Source organism: Xyrauchen texanus, chromosome 5 (genome assembly GCF_025860055.1).
Source record: "Xyrauchen texanus isolate HMW12.3.18 chromosome 5, RBS_HiC_50CHRs, whole genome shotgun sequence".
NCBI lineage: Eukaryota > Metazoa > Chordata > Actinopteri > Cypriniformes > Catostomidae > Xyrauchen > Xyrauchen texanus.
Window position 1 is genome coordinate 50,803,188 of NC_068280.1, and position 15,295 is coordinate 50,818,482.

Consider the following 15,295-nt stretch of genomic DNA (forward strand, 5'->3'; position numbering starts at 1 on the left):
CCCAAAATCAAACCAAAACAAAACAAAAAGAAACAAGGTCTATGAGAATATCCAAAAGCACATTTGAGCTGAAAATCTCCACCTGCCTTCTAATGTATAGCTGCAACCCTTGAACACCCACAGAGTTTGACATTTCGGCATTTTAATGCCATTTCAAGTTCAAGCAAGGCAGCTCCGTGAAGTTTTGGCCATACAAAATTAAAAAGCGAGTGATGTCGAAACCCATACTTTGTGAAATACCGGCTTCCTCCCATAAGCGCTCCTGCCAGCAAAAGAGCACAAGATTTGTAAAGTTTGTGGGGGTGACCAGAATAACGTTAAGAAGCTTTTCGCTATGATGTAATCAATCCGCTGAGGCTTTTTTTTTCCATAACGTCTGTGATTCAGCGGCTCTCCCACACTGTGCAAAGTGCCCATATTTGTCTAATCCTGAGTGTGGGTATTACTCATCTCGCTGTGCTTAAAAACAGGTCAGGATGGGGCAAGGTAGGGGAGATTGAATCAGACTAATGTATTAAAGAAAACGTAATGCTGTCTAATGGTTATAATTTCCGTTGGTTTAAGATGAGTGTTTGTTCACGTGTTCATCATAAAAGATTATGTATAAGCCGTGCCAAACGACATGCCAATATTCAGAGTTGGGTAAGCTGCTTTGAAACTGTAGTTTGTTCTCAAGCACTTAAAATACTGTCAAGCTTGCCTTTCATGAAAGTAGTTAGCTACACTACAAGCTACAACAATATGTAGCTTTCTAAATATAAAACATGATATATTCATGTTTGCGAACGCAACACAACGTGACAAACATAAACAAAACAAAAACGCTACACCGCCACTAATTGGAAACACTAGCTTGTTATAGCTTTGAAATACTGTAATGCTGCTGGAAAATGCAGTTGTTAGGATCGTCGCTACTTTTAGTTAGCTACACCCCAGCACCGCCATGTCACGCTTAATGAGTTTTAGATGAAAAAAAGGGATATAGCGAATGACAAAACTTGGTGAGGATGAGCATTCTGATTCAAACTTAATCCTGTAGCCTTTCAAAGGCTAAACCAAATCAGGATTTTTCAATAATGCATCAAAAAACACAAAACCCCTGGGAAGCAGAGGCAGTAATCAAAAAGTAGGAGTTAAATAATTTCTAAATAGTGTCCTATAAATAGCAAATAGCAAAAATCGAGGGCATGTAAAATGGATGAAGGTTTAAATCCCTTGGAGGTGGTGAGAGCTCAATGCTAGAAGAAAAAAGAAGGTTGGAATTCAGCTTAACAACCTGGCAGAGTGGGCAGCCTTACGGAGAGCAGCCCTTTGGTTTAAGAATTCTGATTTATGAGTAGACATGGCCATAAACTCCAAACATCATGCGAGATCTTTCTGTGATCAGAAGCTGATTGCAACTGGTAGCAATAACATTACTGAAAGCTATGGAAGAAAATATGCCACCAATTGCAAATATCTCAAATGAGATTTGACAGAAGATTTGAAGTAGTGAGATGAAATAGAGACTTTTGATGAAGTCTACAGCTTACCTCACATGTATCTCCTTAAGAGCTTCAGAAAAGAACTCAGACTGTGCTCAAATTTGCCAAGATAACAAAGATTGCAATCAAAAGTCAGAGATCTCAATAAGAGCTTAAATATCACTTAAATACATCATAACTGAGAACTTAATACCTCAATTGATTCTTCTAGATACCAATGAGATTAAAATGAGAACAAATTGAGACATTTGCTGAAGTCTACTTTGATATTTCTCAAGAAAAAGACCCCAGTAATCTCAAATGTCTCATCTAGAGTCTCAATTGATTCTCCTGGATACCAATGAGATTAAAATGAGAACAAATTGAGACATTTGCTGAAGTCTACTTTGATATTTCTCAAGAAAAAGGCCCCAGTAATCTCAAATGTCTCATCTAGTGTCTCAATTGATTCTCCAAGACACCAATGAGATTAAAATGAGAACAAATTGAGACATTTTCTGAAGTCTACTTTGATATTTCTCAAGAAAAAGGCCCCAGTAATCTCAAATGTCTCATCTAGAGTCTCAATTGATTTTCCAAGACACCAATGAGATTAAAATGAGAACAAATTGAGACATTTGCTGAAGTCTACTTTGATATTTCTCAAGAAAAAGGCCCCAGTAATCTCAAATGTCTCATCTAGAGTCTCAATTGATTCTCCTAGATACCAATGAGATTAAAATGAGAACAAATTGAGACATTTGCTGAAGTCTACTTTGATATTTCTCAAGAAAAAGGCCCCAGTAATCTCAAATGTCTCATCTAGTGTCTCAATTGATTCTCCAAGACACCAATGAGATTAAAATGAGAACAAATTGAGACATTTTCTGAAGTCTACTTTGATATTTCTCAAGAAAAAGGCCCCAGTAATCTCAAATGTCTCATCTAGAGTCTCAATTGATTTTCCAAGACACCAATGAGATTAAAATGAGAACAAATTGAGACATTTGCAGAAGTCTACTTTGTTATTTCTCAAGAAAAAGACCCCTGTAATCTCAAATGACTCAAATATTTCTCATCAAATTATTCCAACTTTTTCAACAATTCTCTCATTTGTGTCTAATTGTATTTCCCTATCGAGTTTTATGAGAAAAATATCAAAGTGTATCCTTAAATTAACCATAACTGAGAACTTCAATACCTCAATTGCTTCTCCAAGACAGCAATGAGACTAAAATGAGAACAAATTGAGACATTTACTGAGGTCTACTGCGTTTTTCTCTCAAGAAAAAGACACCTGTGATCCTACATGTATCTAATTTGGTGTTTCAGATAAGATCTCATCAATGTCTCCAATTGTGCTCAGATTTGCCAAGATACGAACGCCTGCAATCAAAGATTTCAAGATGAACTCGAACATTTCTCATGAAACTCTCCTAGCTCTTTATGTCAACAATTTTCTCATTTGTGTTTAATTTTATTTCTCAGATTTAGGAGAAACATCTCATAAATGAGAACTTGAATTGTTAATTGTTTCTGCAAAACAGCAGAGACATATTGGAGACATTTGCTCAAGTCTACTGCTTCTCAGATGATTCTTCTGAGACAAAGACCCCAGTGATGCAACATGTGATCCAATATATTTCCCTTCTACAGATTCTAGAGATCTCAACGATGTCTCAAACTGTGCTCAGATCCACTGAGATTGCAAAGTCTGCAGTTCAAAGTCAGAGATCTCAATATGAACTCAAACATTTCTCATCAAATTATTTCAAGAGCAAATTATCTGAGCTATGCTGCTGACATTCACTGTATGTCTCTATACTCTTACTGTAATTCAACAATGTCACATGTGTCTATATTTACTCCTTGGAATTTTAGGAGAAACATCTGATACAAAGTTAATACTTAAGAGTAAATAAACCATAATTAAGACGTGTAATATCTCAAATATCTCTAGTGCATATATGCCCTAAATCTTGAGGTTTGTGTCAAGTTTTTTGTGAACATTTTTTGGGTAAACAGATGGACTTGACTTCCTTCACTTCACACTCAACAGAGTACAAAAAGAGAGCCATTCATCACAGAGGTTTGGCTTTGTGAGAATGAGATACTGCGAACCGATCAATATTTATCCTGCCAAGCTGAAGGTGTTTCTAGGGATTACCTGCCAAATCTGTGGTGCCTATCAGAGTGATAAATAAAGTTGTGCATAAAAGCGTGTGTTTGAGTGTGTGTGTTTCTATCAGATAGCCTACACCAGCCCTCGTGATAAAGGTAAGAACACAAGTAAACCGTGTGCTCAGAGATGATTCAGAAAACAACAGACTGCGAGTGGACTTCAGGTGAGAAGTGAGCTGTTCGATAATACAGATGGGCCTATAAAGATCTTGGTATTGAACCAAACCTTGGTGCATGTCTGCTCTCTTGTCTTTTGTTCATTCAAGTTCTGAAAAGGTGAATCATTTTATATATATATATAATCCATATCTTGAGCTATGTATTTATCATTTGTTTGATTTTTAATACAAATTCATTGCCTTGTTTCATGTTTACTTGATAGCCTAAAATATGTATTTATTTACTTGACTGATGTTCATGTATTTTAGTGTAATGTCTTTTCCTAAAATTCAGATTCCTTATGGTGCGTTCACATACAACGCAAAAAAAAAAAAAGTTCTCCTCGCAGTGCTCACACGAGTTTGAACACTGGATTCAATTTGTGTTTAAACTCGCGCTCGTGCATGCAACACAAACCCGCGAGCATTCCCCTTTCTCTTCCGGAAAAGGGCAGGAGGAGGGGCTTCTACGACAACTTATATTTCCGCCATCAACCATGGCCGATATCTCAACGATTGCTGCTCTGTATCTGTTGGGGAAGTCCCAGATACGTTGACGTTGTGTCATAAATACTCTTGTATTGGAAAATGTTATATGTATATAACTTCTCACCCCACACATCTGTACTCTGGAACAACAGATATGTTTGGCACCGCAACAGATCTCTGTTCTTTGAAGATTAGTAGGGGAGAAATATATGGTCCATAGCCGACTTAATGGATACCAACGGACATTTTTTTAATTATGAACAATTTTGCATCAAATATAATTTCAAACCCTTAAAATCAGACTTTACTAAATGACATAGAGCACTACCCCAAGAATTTAAAGTAAACAAATATGCCTAATTTTATTATTATAAAATTATTATTTATTATTGTAATTTTTATTAAAGATTTTTATATATTAGTTTTGTTATTTTTATTCAAGACTGTACAACAAATATTGCTATAAGGTCATCATTTACAGTAAAATATATATATATATATATTATATATATATATATATGTTTTGATTATTTATTTTGGTGCCCAAAAGACATTACAATGCAAAAAGTAAAATTACAAATAAATAAATAATAATAATAATAGATTATAGACCTTATTTTTAAATATTTGATATATTTTAATGTATTCTTTTCCCTGAGCTCCACTTATTAGGTTAATAATCTTCACCCCTAAACCAAAAGAAAACAAGAGATTATATTTTACATAAAGAAAATGAAGCCTATTTTTTGGACTAATATGTTTTTGCTGATTTTCATGACTTGTGTTATTTTTTATTTTTTTATCAATATAAATAAAAAACAGTACAGCAAAAATTGCCAATGATGAATACATCGTTTACATAATTTATAAAGTTTAAATAATTTATAAATTGTATATTTGTTTTGGTGCTTAATTGACATCATAATGCAAAACATTATAAATAAATCATACAGAGGTCATGATCGTCCACTATTTATTTATTTTGTCATTATTTTATCATTGAGGTCCACTGATAATGTTATTAAAAATGTATTTTATTTTATAAAAATGTCCTAGTTTGGTTTTATATAACAACTTATTCAACAACTTTCTAACCCTTTATTGTAAAATGAGTTTTGGGGGTACTTTACAGTGAATTTAATGTAAACACCCTATTTTATAATTTTTAGCCTTTCAGTAAATGTCTTCTTCATATTATTACTGCTTCTACACTAAATCCACAGTAAAGCGTGCCTTACAAACATACTGTACACGTTCACACTGACTTGACCTGCCGCCTAAATAATATAAATGTTGACATTGAAGTCTAAATGGTCCTAATGAAGGCCTTCATTTTCTTGATGCAAAAATAGTTTGTGGGATTAAATGTGTCATTTTTCTTTTCTTGAGGTACAACCAAACATAGCACGGCTAGTCTGGAACGTTTGACTAAAGACTTGTTGACTCAAAAACATTGCACACTATTGCATGCTAAGCTAATTGCTAATTATGCTAATTAAGTTATCTTATAAAGTGCTTATGAGTGCAAACAACCCATACATTTCAAAGTAGAACATAACTATCAATATTGGGATATGGAATGGATTTAGATTTTGTTTGCAACTTTGCTAAACTTTTTAGGTTTAGCAGGGATGCCGTGTTAAATATTCATACCTAAAAAGCTACATTTTTCACATTTATTAATGATGTTCCTTAAGTATTAATGATCCTGTTTCCCATTAATGAAACTCTCCCGTTCCTGTGGCCCAAAACAGTATGCATAATCACCGTAATTCGAGCTGTTTTATTAAGAAACTGTCAGATTGTTAGGCCATGATATGTTAATCAAAGCCGCTGTGTTGAGTTTTAAAAACTCTTTTAGGCTGCTGGGCAGCACTCAGTTCAAGCGAAAGCTTTGTCGTGCTAAAAATGCATGCTAGCAAGAGGTTTTGAAGCCAAGGACCCCCAAATATGGCGAACTTCTTGCAAGGGACCCCTTCATAAAACAAAAAAGGGACTATATTTTCATGTTTAAACCAATATACAAGCCTGATCTCATTAACATACGTAGCTATTTGTACGTTAATATTTGTAACATTTAAACGTACATGTTTGTACATTTGGATAGACACTAAAACGTACAATATGGACACTTGAAAGCATTTAAAACGTAAACATTTGAACGTATTTACAGCTTTAGAAATGTACAATATTGACATATCCATCACAAATATATCTGAAAACATATCAATTACAAATTGATTATAAACATATTTGTACATTTGTACTGTTTTATAGATATTTTAGATACCTTAACCCCTACCCCAACCTCTAAACATTTCCGACAGGAGGTAATGTCGGTTATCAGACCAAAGTGATTTAATGTTGAGGGATTTATTAGGTTACAGGTTTTCTGGGGGTTGAACAGTTCATTCACAGAAGCTTTTCTTGAAGCTCACCAAGCATTTAAACATGTTCAGGAAAGTACAAATGCAAAATGAGATCTCTTTTATATCTCAATTGTTTCCCCTAGCAATGAGCAAAGGGAGACTGTAAATGAACCATAACTGAGATACGCAAGAGTAACCTTGAAAAAAGAGGATTTGACTCATTAAAAGCACGTTTTCAACATCTTCTCAAACTTGCATTGCGGATTATATGAAAATCAATGTTTTAATGGCACTCTTGTTCCATCATGCTCTCCGTTTCGTTTAAGGACACAAAGTTCGTTTGTCACACGATATGCTCGAGTGTCGTTTCCTTTGCACTAAATGCAAATCACTAACTTTTGAGAGTGCTAATATTAGCCTTTACATAACCTTTGAATAAGTACAAGAGCTCTCCACTGCATGCTCTCATTATATTTCAAAAACAGTACGATTAGTTCTAGCTCTAAGGAATATGTCAGTCTGGTTTGTTTAAACCACACATTCAGCTTATGGAAGCTAACGCTCTTTTCTAGGGCTGAAACGATTAGTCGACATTATCAACTACTGCAGAAGAAAACATTATCTGAGAATGTTGAATATAATATTAAAAATACAAATATTTTAAAATAACTAAATATCCTTTATTAAAAGATGCATTGACCGGAGAAGCAACATATCAGATATTTACACTTGCTTTTAGAGAATAGACCTTGAATACAAGTATATTTTGTCTTTACTGCACTCGCTGAAAAATGACGTGAAGTGAGAAAATTCACTTATATGCAAAATACATTATATATAAGATAAATCCTCTTAAAGCAAGTCTAAATTTCTTATATGCTGCTTCTCAAGTAAATGTATTTCGTTTTTTAGACAATTTTAAATGGAAAACAAGAGAAAAAACGTATTTGCCGTGAATTTCTTTACTGAATTAAACTTAATATAAAGTATTTTTCCCTTTAATTCAATGAATGTCTTTTAGAGGTATTTCTAAAAGATGATTTTGTCCTCTTTATTGTTATAAAGTACGTTTAATACAACCTTTGAAGTCAGGACACAAGCTGAATAATCGGTTAAAAGCTAATGATTAATCATTGCAATAATCGGCGAATAGTCGAATAATCGTTAGATTAATCAATTGTCAAAATAATTAATAATTAGTTGCAGCCCTACTCTTTTCACTATATTCTCATTCTGATTATTAAAGCTTTAAATCACTTTTCAAATTGAGTTTGTTAGTGATCGTTAGTGACCCTTAAATCTGCCTTTCAGACCTCGATCTAAACGCCGTCATCACATTTGAAATGAGTTACAGCCCAACATAGTTTTAAACTATGGATCGATATCGATTTAGCCAATTCTTAATTTGTTACATTGATCCCTCATGAACTGAATATGCGTTTACAGCCTTGCAAATAGCCATCAATGATGTGTAAATTTGGCTGGTCATGCGATAACGTTTTTGAGTTTCTGACCTTTCAGTGGTTCATTTTGAAAAGGGGAGAAAGACACACTGTGGTGGGTTACAAAACTAAATTGTAATCAGTAACAATCTGTGTTGCTATCTTTAGTAATGCAATAAACAATTGCTTATTGCATGTTTTGATGACATTTTTTTAAACGTATTAAAGGAATATTCCGGTTTCAAAATTAAGCTCAATCAACAGCATTTGTGGCATAATTTTGATGACCACAAAAATGAATTTCGTCTTACTCAAACAGACTTCATCTGGTATTTTTGTCAATATTCTCGACTTCACTACATAAAACTTAACAAACCATGCCAACCCAGTGACACTATACCATCAGACATCCATTGCAGTGCCACATTCAAACTGAAAGCCACCAAGGAGGTTAAGAATAATTCCTTCGCAATACCTCATGCATTTTACAGACTACCCTGCAATTAAAAACAGCAAAAGAGATGGAAACATTGTTCTACAAAACCAGAGCAAACTAAAAACCAACTGTTGCTTCAACTTACCGTCAAACTTTTTATGTCTGGAGGTCAGTATTGTCCGTATTTTGTGGCTGCTCTCCTCCACTAGTTTCTCAAAATCCAGCTTACTCTGCTGACCGAGTTTGTCCTCCATGTCTGAGGTACAGCAGGTGTAGCCCTGAGGGCAAACCCGCAGATGTTCTCCTGTGAGGAAAGAGATGGACATATTTCACACGGGCCACGCTGGGAGACGCAGAGCTCATCACAGCAAATCAAGCACGCTTCATTAAGTCAAAGCTGCGATCTGTGATTTCCCAAACCACACTGAAGATGTGAAGGTGCACCGACTGAAATTAATGGTGCACGGCTCTGCTGGAAGTGACATCTTTAATTACGTCAATCTGACAGATGGATGTTTGAGATCCATCCTGGAACTACGTCCGTCAAGGCACGTGTTTTTCACTCAGGTGTGCGCTTTAATGACTGGGAACATGTAGAAAACTTGTCAAGAGTGTCGGCCACAAAATGTATTTCCTGTCTATTTTTAAAACTTCACACTTGACAGACTACATTACATTAAACTATGTTATTTTTGATGTTTTATATCATAACATAAAATAAAAGTGTGATTCTTCAATTAGGGAAACTACTCGCTAGTTTTAAAGGATAGAATATAATTGCTTCAACCCTCTGTAGCATGTCTCTTTAAATGGTAACACAATATACAATATGGGTCAATTTGGTAACATTAATTAATGCATAAATTATCATTAACTAATGATGAATAATCATTATTTACCGCATGCATTTATCTCAATTATTGTTAATTGAGTTTTAAAAATCCTATTGCTCATTGTTTATGCTTGCTTATAATGCATTAACTAATGTTAACCTATACTAATACATTTTACAAATTAAAGTTGTATATGTTTGAATTAAAAAGCACTGTTAAAGATTGTTCATTGTTAGTTCATGTTAACTAATGATGAAAAATGCAACCTAATTGTAAAGATTTACCCTTTTTTGTTTGATTTTCTTGACATTATATTTTCCCCTTGTACCTAGACTTTTTAAACTCCCCAATATATTTATTTAAATAAAAATAAAAAGCTTTAAAATCAGAACAAGGCAAAGCAAAGTGCTTAAACTAACTCAACCGTGGTAAAACACATAGGCTGTTGCATGTCAGATTAAGCAGATTTCAGAAATATTTTTTAACACTATTCCTGAAATAAGATCAACATAAGTAATGACAAAAGCAACATATTAACTGCCATGGATCAATATTTACAGAATAAGCCATTCATTTGTAGAGGGGGGTCATAATGAAGATTTACACCTATGATTTGACAGCACCATATCTCTGGGATTTAATGACATTGGGCCTTAAATTTGAAAATACTAAATATACAGTTAGTTCTGAACCAGAATCTCAAAGGATATCAAGCTATCTTTAATACACCTGCAGTTGTAGACACTCAAACTTTGAAAAAGCAACACAAAAAAGTGCCTTTTTCCTATTTTTGGACTCACACCATTGGCATACAATGCAACAAGAGGTGCTGAAGTACACTGATTTTAGTAAAAGACCTACCTATCTTTGTGTATAAGTACAATAATGATGCTGCCACCTTTCTGCGGTTATTTTTTTTACCTGCAGTTTTGCTCCGAAATCATAGGCGAAAATTGCGGTTTTCACTAATAATGGATTACATAAATATTGATCCATGTTGGCTTTCATCATCATTTATGTATATATATATATATATATATATATATATATATATATATATATATATATATGATATATATATATATATATCGATATATGTATATGGATATCTATATATATATATATATATATATATTTATATATATATATATGGGTTCCAAACAACATCGAAATTCTTTTCACAAAACAGCAGTAAATGGATTACAGTTTTACAGTATAAATGCCATCTCTCGAGTCATGTCCAGTTCTCCATCTGCACCATCTGTCCAACTCAGCATTACCCTTCTCCTGCCCATCCCAACTTCACGAAAAAATCTCCCCAACACCTGCTAGATTAAAAGTGCTGTCAGCTTGGCCACCATTGCATCATTCCCCAAGCCAAAACCGAAGTGCTTTTGGCACGGGGAGAACCGGTGGACAAAATAATGTATGGCGGGAATGCCAACCACTGGCTAATGATACATTTAAAATAACCTGAAACTTTGTCGAGGAATCATTAGTTGCTCACAGTGAGCGAAAAAACAAACCTCCTTCCGGCCCTGAGCAGTGTGTGTGTGTGTGTGTGTGTGTGTGTGTGTGTGTGTGTGTGTGTGTGTGTGTGTGAAAACAATCTAATTCTCGGATAATCGCTGGGTGTGTTAGATACAGCTCTTGTTGATTTGAGAAGTACTATTAGAACATTATACATGGAGCAGGCAGCTACTAACAATCATAAGAAGTGCATATTGAGTTCTGCACAGAGAATATTTTGAGGCCTTTGTGCGATTTAATTTCTGATTGTGTCCTGTATGAGTCTTGCCATTTTATTGTAATAAGCGAAAAATTTTGCAATTTCTGTGCAGGGCTGTATCTGAATTCTTCTTTGACAAGAATAATAGGAAATAGACATTATAAGCCTAAGTATTCACTGTTGCCACTTCTTTTATTAAAGTGTATTCACACTGAAACCCTGACAAACATATTCACTGTAGTTCTGCTTCATTACCTATCAATACCTCATTCCTGTTGGCCTTTTCAAAATATTGCTTTGGCACCAAAAAATTCCCAAATGAGAATCTCAATTGTTTTTTTTAAGGTGAAAGATAAACATAACTGATGATGAAAGCCAAAATATTTAATGCCATGGATCAATATTTATGGAGCAATCAATTATTTTGTAGAATAGTCAAAATGACCATTTTTGCCAACAATTTTGAAGCGAAACTACAGGACAAAAAAGTAACCTTAGAAATGTGGTGGCATCACTATTTTAATGATACTCAGAGATCAGTAGGTCTATTACTAAAATCAGTTGATTTCAGCACCCCTTGTTACATTATTTGCCATTGGCGTGAGTCCAAAAATGGAAAAAAAACACTATTTCGTGTTGTTTTTCCAAAGTTGGGGTGTCCATAACTCCAGAAGTATTAAATATATCTTAATATCCTTTTATATTCTGGTTAAGAACAGACTTTACTTATTGTTTCTTCCTTTTTAAGGTCCTATATGGTTACATCTCAGAGATATGGGGCTCTCAATGTGGCCCCATGTGTAAATAGACAAATTGGACCCATTTTCAATGGCCGAAAACCAAGTGTGAGTCACAAGTCCAACAGTTCAATACTGATGAAGCAGGTTATCTAAATAAATGCAGACTATGAGAAAAGTGTTTATCAGTGCAGACAGAGATGCTTTTATGAGGCACAAGAAACTCTGAAACTGAAGCTGTGTCTCTCTCTCTCACTCATTTGCTGTAGTTTCAATCACGAACTAATTATGATATCATGATGAACTACTGCGATGTGTTGAATCGTGACATATGTATCATGATACGTATAATATTATGAGATGGTTGGGGATACCCAGCCCTGTTAGACTGGTATCTCCAAGGCTCAATTAGTTAGGTCAACCACTGAGACTATATGTACAATATCTTACGATTTCATCATCTCGAAAAAAGAAGAAAAATAAAGCATTATTACAAGATGTCATGAGACTATGTTCGCTTTAAAGCACTGTGAGGTGTGATCATGAGAAACGTAATGTTTTTTACAACAAACCGTTCCAAGATGTTAATTTATTCATTCATGGTCTTTTCCCTTGCTCCCTCTATCTCGGCACATATGTAGCAGATCGTTATGGATCATTATCTCTGGATCTCCAAGCACAGAGTGTGATTGAAGTGCAGCATTGTAATTAGCAGAAACTGCTGACTATAAGAAGCCAAAGCATACTGGTGCTGCTGTTGAAATGCCAATGAAAGATGGCAAGACAAATCCCTTTACCTCAGCCAGCTATCTGTCACACATCAAGAGCACTCCTTTCAAGAAAAGTTCACAAAGTCATTCCCTACCCTACAAACTACACTCATCATCAACTGGAGAGGTAGATTCGATGAGAAAGGTTATAGGGCAGACTGATGGTGAAAGTTGTGAAAGGGTTTTTATCTCAGTCAAAAGTCAAATTCAAACCTCAAACATTTTCTTAAACAGTGGTTTGGTAAAAGTTGGCTTCATCCTTAGTTTAAAAAACACCTTCAATTTGAATCATTTATCAATTTTAAACTCCAAAATCATCATATTTCTGTAATAGCAGTTGGGTAAACAAGTGATAAGCACATGAATATCACACAAACATGCATTCAGGCAAGAGTCAACTGTGTAAATTGTTGTGGGGGTGTTCGCTGTCCTTTTCTGCATATCGCGGCACCGTTTTGTGGTCCGTTCTGCGTTCTGCGGCTCATTTTTACTTATCGTGGCCTATTCAGCACATTTTCCGGCCTGCTAGTTTCTCCTGATGGCTAGTTCGCCCCCTGATTGGCAACCCAAAGTGCATCGGCCCACCGGGAAAATGTCCGGTATGCCAGATTACCAGTCCAGCCCTGGTTAATACAATATGACAAACATGAACAATTGCATTTTATATTAATGAACATTAATCAAGAAACCTTCTTGAATCCTCCCCTATTTACTAATGTTGACAGATACAACCTAGTTAGTAAAGTGTTAATGAAGTATCATATTTTTTATATCAGTCATGCACATTTGGGTGTTTTATGTTACATTATATGTTCTATAGTTAATGTTAAAAACAACATGGTCACTGTATTTTTACTGTGAGTTTCTATCAAACGGAAACTGACATTCAAAGACAAAGTTTCCTTGACTGGCATGTGACAACTTACCCCGGTCTACCCAACTCCATTGTAGTATTTCTATGAGGTACCTTAAGGTTTTTATCTGTTTTAATCTTGTGGTATCATTAATCTTAATTTAACAGGCCTATAATTTATCACATTTAACATCTGGCTGTACACGTAATCTAAAATAAAGAAATAAATCACAGAATGAGAATGTCCTTTCCAATAAAGAATAAATGTAAGAATACATTATATACCAAATATGGTGATTACAAGCAGGATTACATTTATTAAAAAGTATGAATGAATGAATGAACTAATGAATGAATGTTACATTTATATAGTGCATCCAGCTGGATGATGCGACGGCAGCCATAGTGCACCAGTAAACTGACCACACACCAGCTATTGGTGGAGAGGAGAGAGTAGAGTTATAGAGCCAATTAAAGGATGGGGATTATTAGGAGGCCATGATTGAGAAGGGCCCAAGGGGGAAATTTGGCCAGGACACCGGGGTTACACCCCCTACTCTTTACGAGTGAGTCAGGGCCTCGGTTTCACATCTCCTCTGAAAGACGGAAACATACACAAACCTACTGTATCTCTGCTATCAACAAAAAAATCCCTTACAAACCCAATATACAGTGGATCTAACAGTTTCCCAGTGCAAGCAGAGATAAAAAAAAAAAAACACATTGCATTCAGTGACTTCAGATGCAGAAATGATATTAGCTAATGAAGAGTATCAGATCGGCCTCTCGTGTGTTTTCACCTTTTTCTCAACTGAACTAAACAGCAGACCAACCAAACTAACTGCTAACCATCCCATAAAGAGATGCTTGGAAAAAATGTGGCTCGTTGTGCATATCGCAGCAGTTTCCTGGTGAAATGAACACTAGAGGCGCTACGACAACAATTACTTTTATTCACTTTCACACAAATCACGAGTGAAACGACAGATTATCAGTTCATAAACACTTTCCACCCTGTTCCTCACAATGCTATCTTATGACACATAAACACTTTTACTATTGCGCATTACTTATTTTAACATTTGCATCACATAACCAACTACATTTCCAACTACATACCAGCTTGTTCGAGTGTGATCGAAATGCACGGTAGCTCAACTGACAGAGCTCTGCACTTGTGATGTAAAGGACCAGGATATGAGTCCTGAAGAGCACACGAGTCGATACGTGCCCAAAGTGTCATAAAAGTGTCACAAAAAGATGTGAATAGCATTTTCCATCTCACATTTGCTTAGGTTTAGGTTTGAGGTTTAGGGTAGGGAGGTCGGTTTTGTTGATTTATACCGAATCTGTTTTTAAGAACATTTAACTCGCTTTTAGCGCCACTCAGTGGACGTTTGTCTTCGAAACTGCTGTGATGCATGTAATAACCACGTAATATCATTATGTCACCACTACACTACAACCAACTAGCAACAATCTAAAAACCACCCAAAACTCCTTAGCAACCACATAGCAATGCCCTGGCAACCACCCAAAAAAACCCTAGTAACATGGTGGCAAGTTGCTTGTACAGGTGTGCATTTTCTTCAGGAATATATGGAAATTTGTAACTCAAAATATAATCTTAGCTCTGAGATTTTCCGTAAAGGATTAGTTCACCCACAAATTTATATCCAGTCATTGTTTACTCACCCCTGTGTTGTTATCACTCTATATGACTTCCTTTCTTTTTCTTAGCACAAAGGGATACATTGTGAAAAAATTGTTGTGCTCAGTGATGTCATGCAATGGCAGTTTATGGTGACCACCTCTTCAAGCTTCTAAAGAACACA

General features: G+C 35.2%; 1 protein-coding gene across 2 annotated transcripts in view; it reads right to left on the reverse strand.

The window, feature by feature from the left end:
- The window catches only part of gpc6a (glypican 6a), a 253,197-nt gene that overhangs the window by 183,797 nt on the left and 54,105 nt on the right, over positions 1–15,295 (reverse strand). For both annotated transcript variants that reach the window (XM_052127091.1, XM_052127090.1), the window contains exon 2: positions 8,684–8,842. In XM_052127091.1, coding sequence (XP_051983051.1) covers positions 8,684–8,842 — 159 coding nt within the window. The remainder of the gene's footprint in view (positions 1–8,683; positions 8,843–15,295) is intronic.